At 41.2% G+C, this 14,192-nt stretch overlaps 1 protein-coding gene across 1 annotated transcript in view; it reads right to left on the reverse strand.

The window, feature by feature from the left end:
- Positions 1–232: 232 nt before the first annotated feature.
- ANO6 (anoctamin 6) overlaps positions 233–14,192 on the reverse strand; it is a 115,403-nt gene continuing 101,443 nt past the window's right edge. Inside the window, exons 16-20 of the mRNA XM_083182656.1 lie at positions 13,293–13,420; positions 11,356–11,561; positions 9,549–9,751; positions 4,129–4,234; positions 233–1,603 (exon numbers count right to left, since the gene is read on the reverse strand). Of these exons, the coding sequence (XP_083038782.1) occupies positions 1,397–1,603; positions 4,129–4,234; positions 9,549–9,751; positions 11,356–11,561; positions 13,293–13,420 (850 nt within the window). The 3' untranslated portion in view covers positions 233–1,396. The remainder of the gene's footprint in view (positions 1,604–4,128; positions 4,235–9,548; positions 9,752–11,355; positions 11,562–13,292; positions 13,421–14,192) is intronic.

The raw sequence follows: 14,192 nt of genomic DNA on the forward strand, positions 1-14,192 counted from the left end.
ACTGGAGATTTCTTACCAAAATCTCTCACTTTCTGAATTTCTCATCCTATTACATTTCACCCTTTATTTTTATGCACACCTGTCTACTGAACGATGCCGGATGAAGACACACAGGGCCTAAAACTGTTTATGTCTATGAATATTATAGTATGATTTTTAATTTTGGATTAGTATTCATTTTAGTTGACATTGGCTCTCAATAGTTGTAAATATAATACACAAAACTACAATATAAACAGAATAGTTTTAGTGTTTCTCAATACATCTGTAAGTCTCAGAAATGGTACGTAAAATCCAGAACATCACACAGTCATACAGATATTAGAAGAATCCTCCACTCTATCCACCCCACCAGGGGGTCCCAAGATGGTTAAAGTCTAGATCATTACCAATATGCCGTTCACTATAGGAATAAAAGTCCATCTGCACAGGTGTTCCAGCTACAGTGAATGTATGAGCCCTTAGACTACAATTTCAAGATACCATTTATACCCAGTATTTTTTATAATCAGATTTGTTCTTTAAGGGCATCTTGGAGATAAACAATTCTTTGAGTATGAGTCAACATGCTTAAAAATAAAAAAAATTACCATAATGTTTATGTTCATTATTACATTTACGTCATATTTGGCACTGCTTAGAAATGTGTAAACTAGTTCAGAGGTACAGAGTCATGCCACAGATCCAGCTGGGACATTGAAATAGTGGCACAGAAAAAAGTAGCTTTTATTGATAAAAGCTTGTGTAAGGCAATATTCATAGTTATAAAGTGGTTTTCCTTTATATATTATAATGATCTTCCCTTTTCATTGCAACCAGTCTACTGCTTAAGGCACCATGGTCCTGCAGGTATCCTTATGTTACGCAAACATAAATTCTTGATTATAAACAGTGAATATCAACATTTTTCACTATAGGTTGCCTATATAATCAGGCGGAGGCCGCTTACAGGTAGTGGCAGTGTTCAGTGAGGTTGGGAGGAACCCAAGTGGCCTGGACAGTCCCAAATACTTTGGTGGTCACTAGGGAACCCAATACTTGACCTCAACATAGTGGCACTTCCTAACAAAAATATGACATATAAGCCTTCTGGCCATACAGAAACAGCCAACAAAACGGATCATGTATTTAGGTACACTGGCTATTGTGCAGCACCTGGAAACACAATGCAATACAAGTATAAAATATTTAAGTATTTTTTTGCATGTGTGAAAACATTTTTTTAAATGAAAAAGTACATTATAAAGAAATAAATCTGTAAAGAAATATTTTGAGAAGTAGTGCATAGACATGTTCCTCTTGGGTACCATTCCATACACTTGCACTGTGTAAGGCATTAAAGAAATGATTTTAATCTGTAATGCACTTGGCCTGTGCAATTTAGACCCAGAGAAGGCTAGTCGAATTTGTTCACAACAATGTTGTCCATGCCTTTCAGGATTTTATCTGCCAAACGTCCCATATGCTTTTTCGCAATCTTCAGATGCCGCTCGTGTAAAAGCTTCTGAATGAGGTACTTCTCTCTCTTGATTTTGTCTTTGGTTTCATCAGAAATATCTGGGATCACGTATGATATAATGAACTTGACAAAGTAGACAATATGCTGTGGAAGGCAGGAGAACCGCATAATTATGTTGGAGAATGGAAGGAGACACACAGATCACAAAGTAAAGGTCATACAGGAATTGTCCTCAGTGGAATAAGGAAACACACACACGTTTAAGACTTGCTATCTGCACACAAATTCTATAATAAACACACACACACTTAAACCAAGCCTAAGATATCATTGTTATTCATGTTGTGGGTATGTATGGATAATGTAGCTAGTTAAGTAAATGGTCATTATTCTATTTTACATCTTTAGCATTAAATAAAATCACATAAAAACACTATGATCAAACATACAACAACCTTCTTACTGTTTTAAGCAAAAGAGCACAGAGAGAACCAATAGCCAGGAGAAATATCTACAGTATATCATTTGATCATTAGGAAGCACTGATGGGGGGCAAAAAATAAGTGCTGCAATTACTCAACGCCAATCGGATCTTCTGGGGAAATCAGTGATTTCCCAACCCTGGCAGAACAGGAAATTTGGGCAATTGTACATGTATGGGCCCCACAAGAAAGCTAGTGTATTCGTGTGTGTCAAAAAAGAAACCTTTCTTTAATGCTTATATAACGAACATACGTGTACAGATATGTTATAAGTGTGTTCATTCTCTGTAATCACTTTTATAAGATTATGGAGGCAGAAACTCAAACAAACCTTCCTTTACATGTATTCTTCTCCAGCTCAGAAGGAATGTTTATACAGCCTGTGCAAGAATGATTTTGGTTAAACTGTGTATTCCAATTTTCAGTTCTGACTAGTCCAAGTCCAACTCAATAGAATGGACAATATTTTGATGGCAAATGCACATTCACAATTATTTGGAATGTTAACTGGTAATCCTACGTAATACAAAGCTAATGGGCACAGCACGATAATCAGACATTTTCTGAGCGAACAAATCGCTCAGAAAATGCATGTAAATCGCTGTGTATATAGCCCACACAGCGATTTACATGCGCGCGCCCGCCGTTCTGAATCTGTCCAAGATTCAGAACGGACGGGTTATACAATTCAGAGCAGTCGCTCAGAAAGCTCCTGCTCATCTCCCACATGTGTGGCTGCAGACAGATGAGCAGAGCCGAGTGACTGCAGACGCCACAGACCACGCTGATGAACCCGCCGCCGCCACCCCTGACCCCCCTCCCCCACCAGCAGGAGCACCCACCGCCACCCCCACCTCACCTCTCAGCGGCATCGTGACGGAGATGTAAAAAAACCCAAAAATTTCAAAATGGCCGCGGCTCGAGACAGGGTAGGGGCAGTCAGTCATACGGCGGCGGCGAAGAGCTCCTGAAGTCCTAGGAGGCGTGGCCAATGTAAAAGAGCTTAAAAGGCCGCCGCCCCCAGGTGAAGAACACAGATGAAGAGGCAGAAGCCCTGGGAGGCAGCGGCCATGCAAAAGAGCTTACGGGGCCGCCGCCCCTAGGTGAAGACACCACAGAAGCCCTGGGGGGGCAGGAGCCCCCCTGGGTGAAGACCAAATGCAGTTTAATAAAATACTAAAAAATCTGTGTTTGTGTTTTTATTAAATAAAACATTTAAAACCAGTGTTTGTGTTTTTATTTTAACATTTCCTTTACAGGGGTGCTATAGGTACCGGCGGGCCTTTGATGCCCCACATGCTGGTACTTCTCCCAAGTGCCAGCATGTGGGACAGGCTTGCTGGGACCTGTAGTCCTACTGTAAAAGACAATATTACTGTTCAACAAGCTATCAACCCTGCACCCACCGCCCAGGGGTGCAGGGGATAGCCTCGGGCTTCAGCCCAGGCCTGGGATGCCCTGGAGAGGGGGGACCCCTTATTTGGGGGGTCTCCACCTCCCCAAAAACTGACTAGTTAGGGTGGGTAATGCTTTGGCCACGGGACCCCATCAAGCGTGTCCCCTGGCTATGGCATTACACCCCATGCTATTGGAGCCTGGTGCTGGTCTCCAAAATACGGGGGACCCCACGCACTTTGTCCTCCGGATTTTGGGAACCAGGACCACTCAAAAAGCCCGGGGCTGGTCAAGGGGGGGGGGGGGGGGGGGGAGGACCCCATGCCATTTTTTTATTTTACAAAATTATTGTCTGTATGACAGAGGATGAGACGCTGGACTCCGGAGTTGGTAAGTATTTTTTGTCAGTTCTCACTGTACCACCAACATTTAAAAGCCACCATGATTTAAGTTTTTTTTTTGGGGGGGGGGGGGGGTCCACAAATCTCTCAGTATGTGGCTCATTGTCTGAAAGAGTGAAATCTCTTGTGCTGAATCTCCCGTTCTGTATCTCTGGCACACATCTCTGCATATGTAGGGCCCTTTACACTGCTCCTTACCTCTATGGGGGAATTAAAGTGATTTGCATGCAGGATGGCACTGGATGGTGTCTGACGGAGCAATTCAAGCATTGCTCCATTTGGGCGTACACAGCCACCGGTGCTGATATCACTATTATGTTCCTTTATTTTGACGGACTGGTATAAAAACTAAAAACCTAAATGTGTAAATGATGTAATATCGTAAACTTACCTCCATAACAATAAGAAAAGAGAGCTTGGCAGCAATAACATGCCAGTAAAATATACTGTGCTCATACTGGTGCTCATGGCCAGGGGGATAACGGAAATCACGGTATCTGGAAAACATTTCATTAACAAAAATGAGTATCTTATGCAATGTCTCATAGTCACCACAAGATGGAGCAAATAAGTTACTGGCACAACGCTTACTATTTCATTGCAGCTGGAATCATTTAAAGCATTGGTAAAAGGACAATAACATGTGCAATTAATTTTCAAGGTAATTTATATAGGGTTGGAATAATTTGGTCTACAGCATGATGGTCGACAGTCATTAGGTCGACACCATTAGGTTGACATGGGAAAAGGTCGACGTGGTTATAGGCCGAAAGGTCATTAGTTCGACAGGTCATTAGTTCGACAATGTCTAGGTCAACAGTCAAAAGGTCAACATGGGGTTTTTCAGTTTTTTTACCTGAATGTCAACACAGTCTACATGGACACAGTTTAAAGTGCACAACACCCCCTCACATCGCTTGCTATGAGTCGGGCGCGGTGCCTCGCTACACTATTTTATTCTCCCACCACACCCTAGTGAATGGTAGGGCATGAAATACCACCTGTCGTCACATGTCGGCTCAAAAAACAGTGAAAAAAATCCCATGTCGACCTTTTGACAGTCGACCTAGACACTGTCGAACTAATGACCTTTCGATCTAGAACCATGTCGACCTAATGACTGTCGACCATTGTGCTGTAGACCAAATGACCGCATCCCTTTATATGGGCCTTGTCTTTTAAAAAACTATCGACAGCATTTGCTTGAACAGTGCATATCATAGTATTTCATTTAGAGCAAAACATTTACCATGAATAAAAAGATGTTCACAATAATAGTAAAAAGCATTAAACTAAAATGAATTGTGATACATTTATAGGGCTTACACATATTGGATTTAATCTATTTTTATTTTCAAAATCGTCAAACAGAAATGGGTCGCATTGGAATGCATCAAATGGATGTACGGCCCCGCGGTATCGAAATCTAATAGAAAAATAGACTGTGCAGGCAAGACTATATAGTACTATATACTATATCTGTACTATAAAGTACAAATTTAAATGTGTACACAACACCGTGTGATTCGATCCCGATATGATAAAACTGGAATTGAATAGAAAGTACATTGAAACAGGTATATTTATTGAGACCGTGGTATGATGAGAATTTGGTGCCAGTGATAATTATAGTAGTGGAAAAGTCCTTTGTTACCATAGAGCCTATCTTGTCCACAGAGCGAAAGTGGCAGGCAAAGAAAATGGTAAAATGGAACAAGGACGTGTTTTCATCCCTAGCCTTGATAGAACATGATATTTTTAGGTCTCCTGGGGAAAAGCCCTATTAGATCTCTGAGGCCAGATGGAGTGCACTTAGAAAAGAGAGCATGGTCCAAATAAGGGTAATTGAGTCTTCTACCACTGAGTGGAGTGGGTGCCGGACGGGGCCTGGACAGTCATTTACCCGATGTCGGGGTCCTGACAGTCAAAACCCCGACACTCAGGGTCCAGATGGCCACCGGCTATTCTTCCTCGTGGGGGTCCACGACCCCCATAGAGGGAGAATAGAATAGTGAATAGAGAATAGAAACACCGTGCCCGCAGCAAGGCGAGCGCAGCGAGCCCGCAAGGGGCTTTGTTGCCCTCGCCATGCTGTCTGAGTCCGGCCAGTCGGGATCCCGACTGTCGGAACCCTATACCACCCGAATGGAGTAGCCCAATTGCTGGTTACAAAACCCAAAAGGAGATCACAGTTCTGCATTTACTTTTTTTGGTTGAAAGTTTGTCCGGCAGCAAATACTGTATCCCAGTATTTAAGTTAAATAATAGGACAGGGTCAGGTAACACCTCAAATAAAAAAGTTGAGGGTTATAAACATTGGTCAAACCCGAAGAACAAGTCCCAGGATAACCTTCCTGGGCTTAGTGGGTTACAATAGTGACAGATTTGCTTAAGAAATGCTGCCCCAATTGGCTTGAGTGGACAAGCCTTGCTGAGACAGCATGGGCAGATCTTCAGCTGGCCTTCTGTACCTCTATGGTGCTGCAGGCACCCAATTTTACCCACAGCCTCTTCTGATTTTGGCATAGGTGCAGTCTTGTTCAAAGAAATTGAGGGGGTAGAACATCCTGTAGTGTTCATTCTAGCACCCGCCATCTTTGAAAACCCATGCAGTTCCTGTTCCCTGTCTAGGGTGTCACCATCTGCTGTGGTGTTTCTAGCACAGGTCTGGTTTGCATATCAGTGCTGATTTACAGACCACACTGTGCTAGAAGCACTACAGCAAACAGGAAGGCACACAGGCAGGGAAGAGGAACTGCATGGGTTTTTAAAGATGGCAAGTGCTAGAATGAACACAATCCTTTATAGTACTTAAACGAAAGTTGCTGGTGAGGGAACAAAAGTATAGTATAGAATGAGTGCCTGGCTATAAAGTATCTATACAGAAACTTCAGTACTATTTTCTGGGGAGAGTTCTCTTAATCACAGACCACACTCCATTATAATGGATGCAGAGAAACAGAGAAGTGAATGCCAAGGTTACCAGGTGGTTCCTGACATTACAACCCTTTTCATTTTAGATACCCTTTCACTGGAACTTGCGAGTCCACAATGCTGAACTTGTTGACAGTAGGGGGGGGGGGGGGGGGATATGTGGCAAAATTGTCAGTGCTCTACAAAGGAACCAGGAGTGTTTAGTTAGTAAGCGCAGGGAAAGCCATGCGCTTGGAGGATAAAATGTGTTTATCTGTTTTTACTGCGTCTCTCCCTGAAATTTGGCAGCCTGATTAACCAAATCTGAATATCCATGAAAGCCTTTCTTTTAAAAGTCAATCCAGAGGTGTGGATGGCTTATGAATCTGGAAGGGGAAGAAGGAATATAGGGTAATTAAAGCCCCTTGCAGGCCATTTGTCCATATGACTGATGCTAGATAGTGGTCAGTGACTAGGGAGTAGGTCTCTGAGCAACAGAACAGTGAACATACTTCTCTGTTACTGTTTGGCGGTCATCCTGAAAACAATAGAACAGAGGTGAAGAAGTCCAGAAACAGTGTCCACTGTAAGGCTTACTTTACCAAAGTATTTTATGTTAAATAGAGCAACATTTATTTCTTATTTCTAATATATAAAGCAGATTTCTAGGCAACATTAGAAGAGACTGGACAGTCCAAACAAAGAACAATAATGGATTAGTTAGAGCAGGGATGGGAAACCTTCGGCCCTCCAGCTGTTGTTGAACTACACATCCCAGAATGCTTTGCTACAGTTTTAGCATATCCAAATAGAAAACTGTAGCAGTGCATGCTGGAATGTGTAGTTCAGCAACAGCTGGAGGGCCAAAGGTTCCCCATCCCTAAGTTAGAGCATACATGTTTTCCGTTCGTTGCTTATACTTTAAAAAGGTCAAAGACAGCCCTTCCGAATTACTAAGTGAAGAGAAACGGAAGGGTTTTGGTCAGTCGCACAAGACTTACATATGGGTGGACTCCTGAGGTGGTAATAGGTTTATGAACTATATAGGCAGGGGTGTGCTACCACTGGACACTGTATTTGAGAGCATTAAGAGAGGAAAGAAGAAAGAGTGTCCTATTATGGGTGCACCACAAAAAGATAAAATAAAATATAACCTTTATTAGTATTTTCTAAAAGGCTGCGAAAGTATTAAAAAACATGAAACATACAAAGGTGGGGTAACACATTTTAAAACAAAGGTGGCAGGCAGGTGTTGCTGAAATTGATTTGTTATAAGATGTGATGATTGTACAGTGTGTGGCTTCCCAATTCTGTGTGGTGGATCTACAATCAGTAGAATCTCTACCTGCTAACAGAGCTGAATACTGGTGGCCAAGAGGAACTGGGTCAGCAGACCTCTAGTTGCTCGACATATTCTCAGACCTCACAATAATTGTACTGCCACTAACACACGAATATGAGGTGCTGTGTATAGTAGATCACAGTCACCTCCTAGCTGTATCAGGTCTAAATCTTGAGGGGTGTCTTCTCTGTAAAATTTCAGAGAGACCTCAACCCTGGGAGACCGTAAGGCAGTAGCCAAATATAAACAGCTATTCGTGCAATCACTGGGGTAGAGTGTATCCCTGTCAAAAGATCAGGGGGACTATATCCACCAGCAATTGTTCCCAGATGTGGGGTGTCAGTGAATGGGAGAGCCCCAAACGTGGGGTGTTCTCACTGCAGCACAAGTGTGAGTTAGAGCCCTTGCAAGGGCTTCCAAGACATCACACTCAGGTACATATAATCAAAATACAACGTAAAGAAAATAACAAAACAGCATGCGCTTCGCAGTTAAAGGCCCTGAAGAAGCTTTACTGCGAAGCGCATGCCGGCTAGCGGTGCGCAGGCAGTAGTGCTGCTGTTTTGTTATTTTCTTTACGTTGTATTTTGATTATATGTACCTGAGTGTGATGGCTTGGAAGCCCTTGTAAGGGCTCTAACTCACACTTGTGCTGCAGTGAGAACACCCCACGTTTGGGGCTCACCCATTCACTGACACCCCACATCTGGGAACAATCACTGGTGAATATAGTCCCCTTGATCTTTTGACAGGGATACACTCTACCCCAATGATTGCATGAATAGCTGTTTATATTTGGCTACTGTCTTACGGTCTCCCGGGGTTGAGGTCTCTCTGAAATTTTACAGAGAAGACACCCCTCAATATTTAGCCCTGATACAGCTAGGAGGTGACTGTGATCTACTATACACAGCACCTCATATACGTGTGTTAGTGGCAGTACAATTATTGTGAGGTCTGAGAATATGTCGAGCAACTAGAGGTCTGCTGACCCAGTTCCTCTTGGCACCCAGTATTCAGCTCTGTTAGCAGGTAGAGATTCTACTGATTGTAGATCCACCGCACAGAATTGGGAAGCCACACACTGTACAATCATCACACGTTATAACAAATCAATTTCAGCAACACCTGCCTGCCACCTTTGTTTTAAATAGTGTTACCCCACCTTTGTATGTTTCATGTTTTTTAATACTTTCGCAGCCTTTTAGAAAATACTAATAAAAGGTTATATTTTATCTTTTGTGGTGCACCCATAATAGGACACTCTTTCTTCTTTCCTCTCTTCATGCTTCCGAATTACTAATTTACTAACATTACTAAACACTTTATGCAAATCTTATATAATAAAATATCTGTATGCCGGTAAGGTAAACAAACCCCAACTTTGTATGTGAAAATCAAGAGACTTGAATGCATTACTTTATTAAATATAAAACTGGATAAACTACATTTGTAAAACCAAAAATGTTTTACTGCCAATAGTTCTCGCAGACTGCTTCTACTACAATGTTGGCAAAGGGTAATGTTAGCTTACGGTAGTCCTTGTCAGTACTTGCCTGCATGTAGTCTGAGTGCCAAACCAAGGTGGTGGATCCGGTTTGCTTTCAGCTCTGAAATCTGATATGTTGAACACTGAAAGTGTATTATTAATGTATCCTTGCATCGTATAGGAAGAATGTGTACCATAGGGTGGTACAGAGAAAGACCAGTAATATACCAATCGAGGGATCATATCAGATGTGAAGGCAATAATCATAGCCTACAATATTAAAACATAAAAGTAAAAATGTAGTATAAAATATCATAAACAAATGAAAAATAAAATACATTTGCATAGGATTCTTGTTACGGTGAAACAAACTGGCAATTGACACTAGTGATGTTTTGGGTGATGAAAGGGATAATGGTTCAGTAAATATGGAAGGCACTTGAAGTCGGAATATTTCGGAATGATGAGACAGATCATTACACAGTTAATCCTGTTGAGTATCATAAAATGAGTGCAAAATGGATTAATTTCAGACTCGGCTTGCAGTGTGATTTCACCCTGCAAGAACAACAACGCATACTGCCTGCATGCATAAGTTCCTTTTGAAATAAAAATATACAGTTAAGTTGCCCTCAAAAGATAGGAGTCCCAGTGATTCAAGAGGTTAAATTGCATTTTTTCCCCCTCGAGCAACGACTGGGCATTTACCCTGGTAGTATTCTATAAGGGAAGATAAGTACACCAATCCCTTAAAACTAAAATCCATCAAAAAGCCACCCACAAGAAACTAACCAGTACGGGATTCAAAAAGTTGGCTACATACAAAAGCAGCCAGTATTTACCCTGCATGAATATATATACAGGACCAGCTCTACCTTTAGGTAGCTGCCTAGGGCGCTAGGATCTGGATAGGTGCAACAAATCGGCCTATTACAAAATTGTGGATGTCTATGAGGAAGACATCCTTTTGTACCTAATGCAGGTGGTGGCTGTGGAACTTCTAAAATACCACCTCCAAACTTTCACTTGAGGGTCTGGAAAGTGGGGTTTGTTGAGTGTGGGGTTAGGAGGGGGGTAGTGGTTTAAGGTTTTGCAATCAGGACCTGTCAAAGTATGTTTACATGATAATACACATCATATAGCCCTAAACATTATGCATATGTTTTTGAGTCCACAGAGATATCTTAGTCTGTGAAAAAAGCAACGGGAGTTCAATTTGGCACTCTAAATTTGCGTATTTTGTGTTCCCATTGCCAATACCATAGATACTGTATGTATACACTATTTTATTTACATATGCATACACATTTTATGAAAGGTGCACAGGAAAAGATAACATCGGTACTTGTGTAGTTTCACGGCCCCAGCATGGCGCCGTGCTACTTCCGGGTGTACGCTCGCCACTAATTATGTCAAATAAACTAACTTAACTCCATGTCAACATGGATAGTTCATGCCTCCACTATCCATGTTGGCATGGAGTTGATTTTAAATAGCGTGGCGAGCGTAGCGAGCCACCGAGCCCGCAGCGTGGGCGAGTGAAGCGAGCCCCGCAAAGGGACTCAGACGCAACTACACAAGTACCATAACATCTATAACAAACAAATGTTCAGTTTGCAAATAGGAAAAAGGGTTTTGAAGCATTTCAAATATATGTTTATTTTAATTACAAACTGGAAAACAGTAAATAGGTAATAATGACAAGAATGATTCAAATGAATACTTCCTGCATCACGGTTCATCTCCTAGCAACAGCATCCTATTAAATGGTAGGCAAATCAGGAAAGTCTAAGCTGGACAAAGCCAAATCAGTGTAGGTCACTGTGCATTCAAATGATGTTTTATAAAGCAAAAGTTAATGACTATTAACTTACATTTGTCACCACAGCAAGTATTGCTATTCCTTGCATGATTGGCTGCCAGGCTCCAATGTGCTGGGCCTTTTCGGGTACCATACGGCGGAACTGAGTTGTGAGTTTCCATGCATCCACACGAATTTCCAATAAGTTATTCACAAGGGCCAAAAGAGGGGCAAGAGGAAACGACGCCACAAACAGGGTAACAAATCCAAACTGAATAACTGTCATGTGGAGACAAATAAAGATGACTAAGCTGAGCAGTATATTACAGTACATTGTGCAAATATAAACATTCAGACATCATCCCAGATGTGAATACAAATAAAAAACTTTCATACAGTAAAGGGTAAATGGAGCTAATGATTTATATATATTTTCAGAGCAAGCTATAGTCATTATAAAGTGGCTTATTTTGCCCTCAGTCTATACAACATAATACTACCCTAAGGTGCTACAAAGCAAAGTAAAAGGATAAGCTTATCGAATGCCCAAAAGACAGAGAAATTTAATAGGATGAGAGATTCAGAAAGTGAGAGATTTGGTAAGAAATCGCCAGTTTTTTTTAAAGCAGCAATCATTTACACTTCCAGTGGTTTTGCAGTGTAAATGATTGCCGCTTTAAAAGAAAAAACCTGTCCATTTCTTACCAAATCTCTCACTTTCTGAATCTCTCATCCTATTAAATTTCCCCCAGAGGGTGGGATGTACTTAAGAAAAAATGCCGTAAAAACCCCATTACCGAATGCACCAAAGCCCCTCCGTTCTGGAGTGTAATGCCTAGCTAGCGTTACCCCATAGACGCCTATGGGCTTCTCTGTACACCACTGTGAGGGATCTGTGTGGATCTCTTCCAGCATGCTCTGCGCCCACCTGCATTACTTTGGGGTCTTTCCAGAGCTGGAGACCATATACCTGGTAAACTGGGGAGCCAGTGTCGGCGAAAGACCTCCTGGAGGAATGGTTGTGAGGGTCGCCCTCTTCCATAGCTTAGTGCAGGTATCAGACTGTTTATATTGCACCCTCACCCCCTCCTGAGCCCCAGGCTCTACAGTACCATGGGGCCCCAACCAGCCTCCTCCCATAAGCCACCAGACACATGCATTCAGCCCATCCCTCCGCACAATGCCAGAGTCTTTTGCACTACTAGAGAGGAGGGGGCCCAATTGGAGCCAGCACACATGACCCCTCCTCTCTTAAAGCGCCTCTGAGCACCACCATCACAGATCACCACTTGCATTCAGCGCCCTTTGTCCATCCTTGCACTGCTTGTTCAGTGCATCGAATACCAGAAGGATGACATTTCTACCGTTACTTTGTTTAAAAACTTTAATTGAAGGGTGAAAATAGAGGTTATTGTTGTGGCACACCAGCAAACAGCTGGACATTGGCAGCCACGGTACATACAATCTAACAAGCCAATAACAATGAACAGAAACTCGAGCCAATCAATGCATTTAGAAATGTGCTGCAAACTTCTGACCTGCTGCATTGACATTTAAACTATCCAGCAGATGAATATAAGTAGTATATGTCCTGTACTGTAGATTATAAGGATCAGCAGATATTTGTGTGATATATTAAAATGTATACACTAAATGAGGATGGGACTGACTTCCAATACACTTATAGGGAATGGCATATCTTGATTAACTTCTGCTAAATTAACAGCAACATTTGGACCAGAAATCATATAATGTAAAGTCTGGTTACATTTTCCTTCCAAGAGGCAGTAATGGTATAAGATTATCTAGATGTTTTATACCATAACAGCAACATGTCCCCAGGAGTATGCTCAACCACTGATCAAATAAACAGCAAATGAGATAGAGCATGGACTAGCTCAGAATCATTTATGAAACCCATGCACAGACTGACACATTACATTGAGTAAATTAACAAAAAAGTTATTTTTTCGAGAAAAACAAAATGTGTGTAAAAAAAACAAAACATACCCATCTCTAGATATTCATAGAACAATCCCAATTTTCCAAAGGGTTGTAAATGGTAATCCTGCTCCCACCGTGGCTTAATTGTTTCTATCCCTGAAGAACGACATCGTACAATAATGTTTTTTATCCATCTATTAGGGGATAAATAAAAGATCTGTATTACTTAATACTGTATGAACATTTGAATTTCCTATCTAGGACAGTAAACAAAATAAAAATTACACGTTTATACTTTACTTAAATAAACGGAGAGGGAAAAGGAGTAGAAAGTTTGTTTTCATTTTAAATGAAGAAGAGATTGAGAACCACCTGACAATTATGCTGGGGAGGAGCATGTTTCTTGGAAACATAAAACCATGTCGGGTTTGTTTAAATTTAAAGTGTCTTTTTCGGTGTACAATACAGGTTGAGTATCCCTTATCCAAAATGCTCAGGAGAATTTTGGATAATGGATTATTCCGTATTTTGGAATATTTTAATATTTCAATTATTTATTTTGAAGTATCTTGCATTTATGCTGTATAAACACATCAACAACATGAAAAACACACAAATATATTTTATTTGTTCAAAAAACAAGGTTTCAAAACATGAAACAAAGTCTGTGGACTATCTCAGGCACTGAATTTGAATGCCAAACAATTTTCTTTCACATATATAGTGCCAGTTATATATCATGTGCTCAGTAGTGCTGTTACAAATGTCTCCAGTAAGTTGTTTTTTTTGCTTTCTGGAATGTATGGTTTTCGGAATTATTCGGATAACGGATATTTGGATAAGGGATACTCAACCTGTATATGTTTGCCCCTACCCGTGACTGCAAAATTCATCAGTTTTCTGTAAAATATTAACATAAACTCTTGGTTCTTGAATCACAATGACTATATTAAATGTCAAAGGATT

This window comes from Crinia signifera, chromosome 4, assembly GCF_055691185.1.
Source record: "Crinia signifera chromosome 4, ASM5569118v1, whole genome shotgun sequence".
Classification (NCBI taxonomy): Eukaryota; Metazoa; Chordata; class Amphibia; order Anura; family Myobatrachidae; genus Crinia; species Crinia signifera.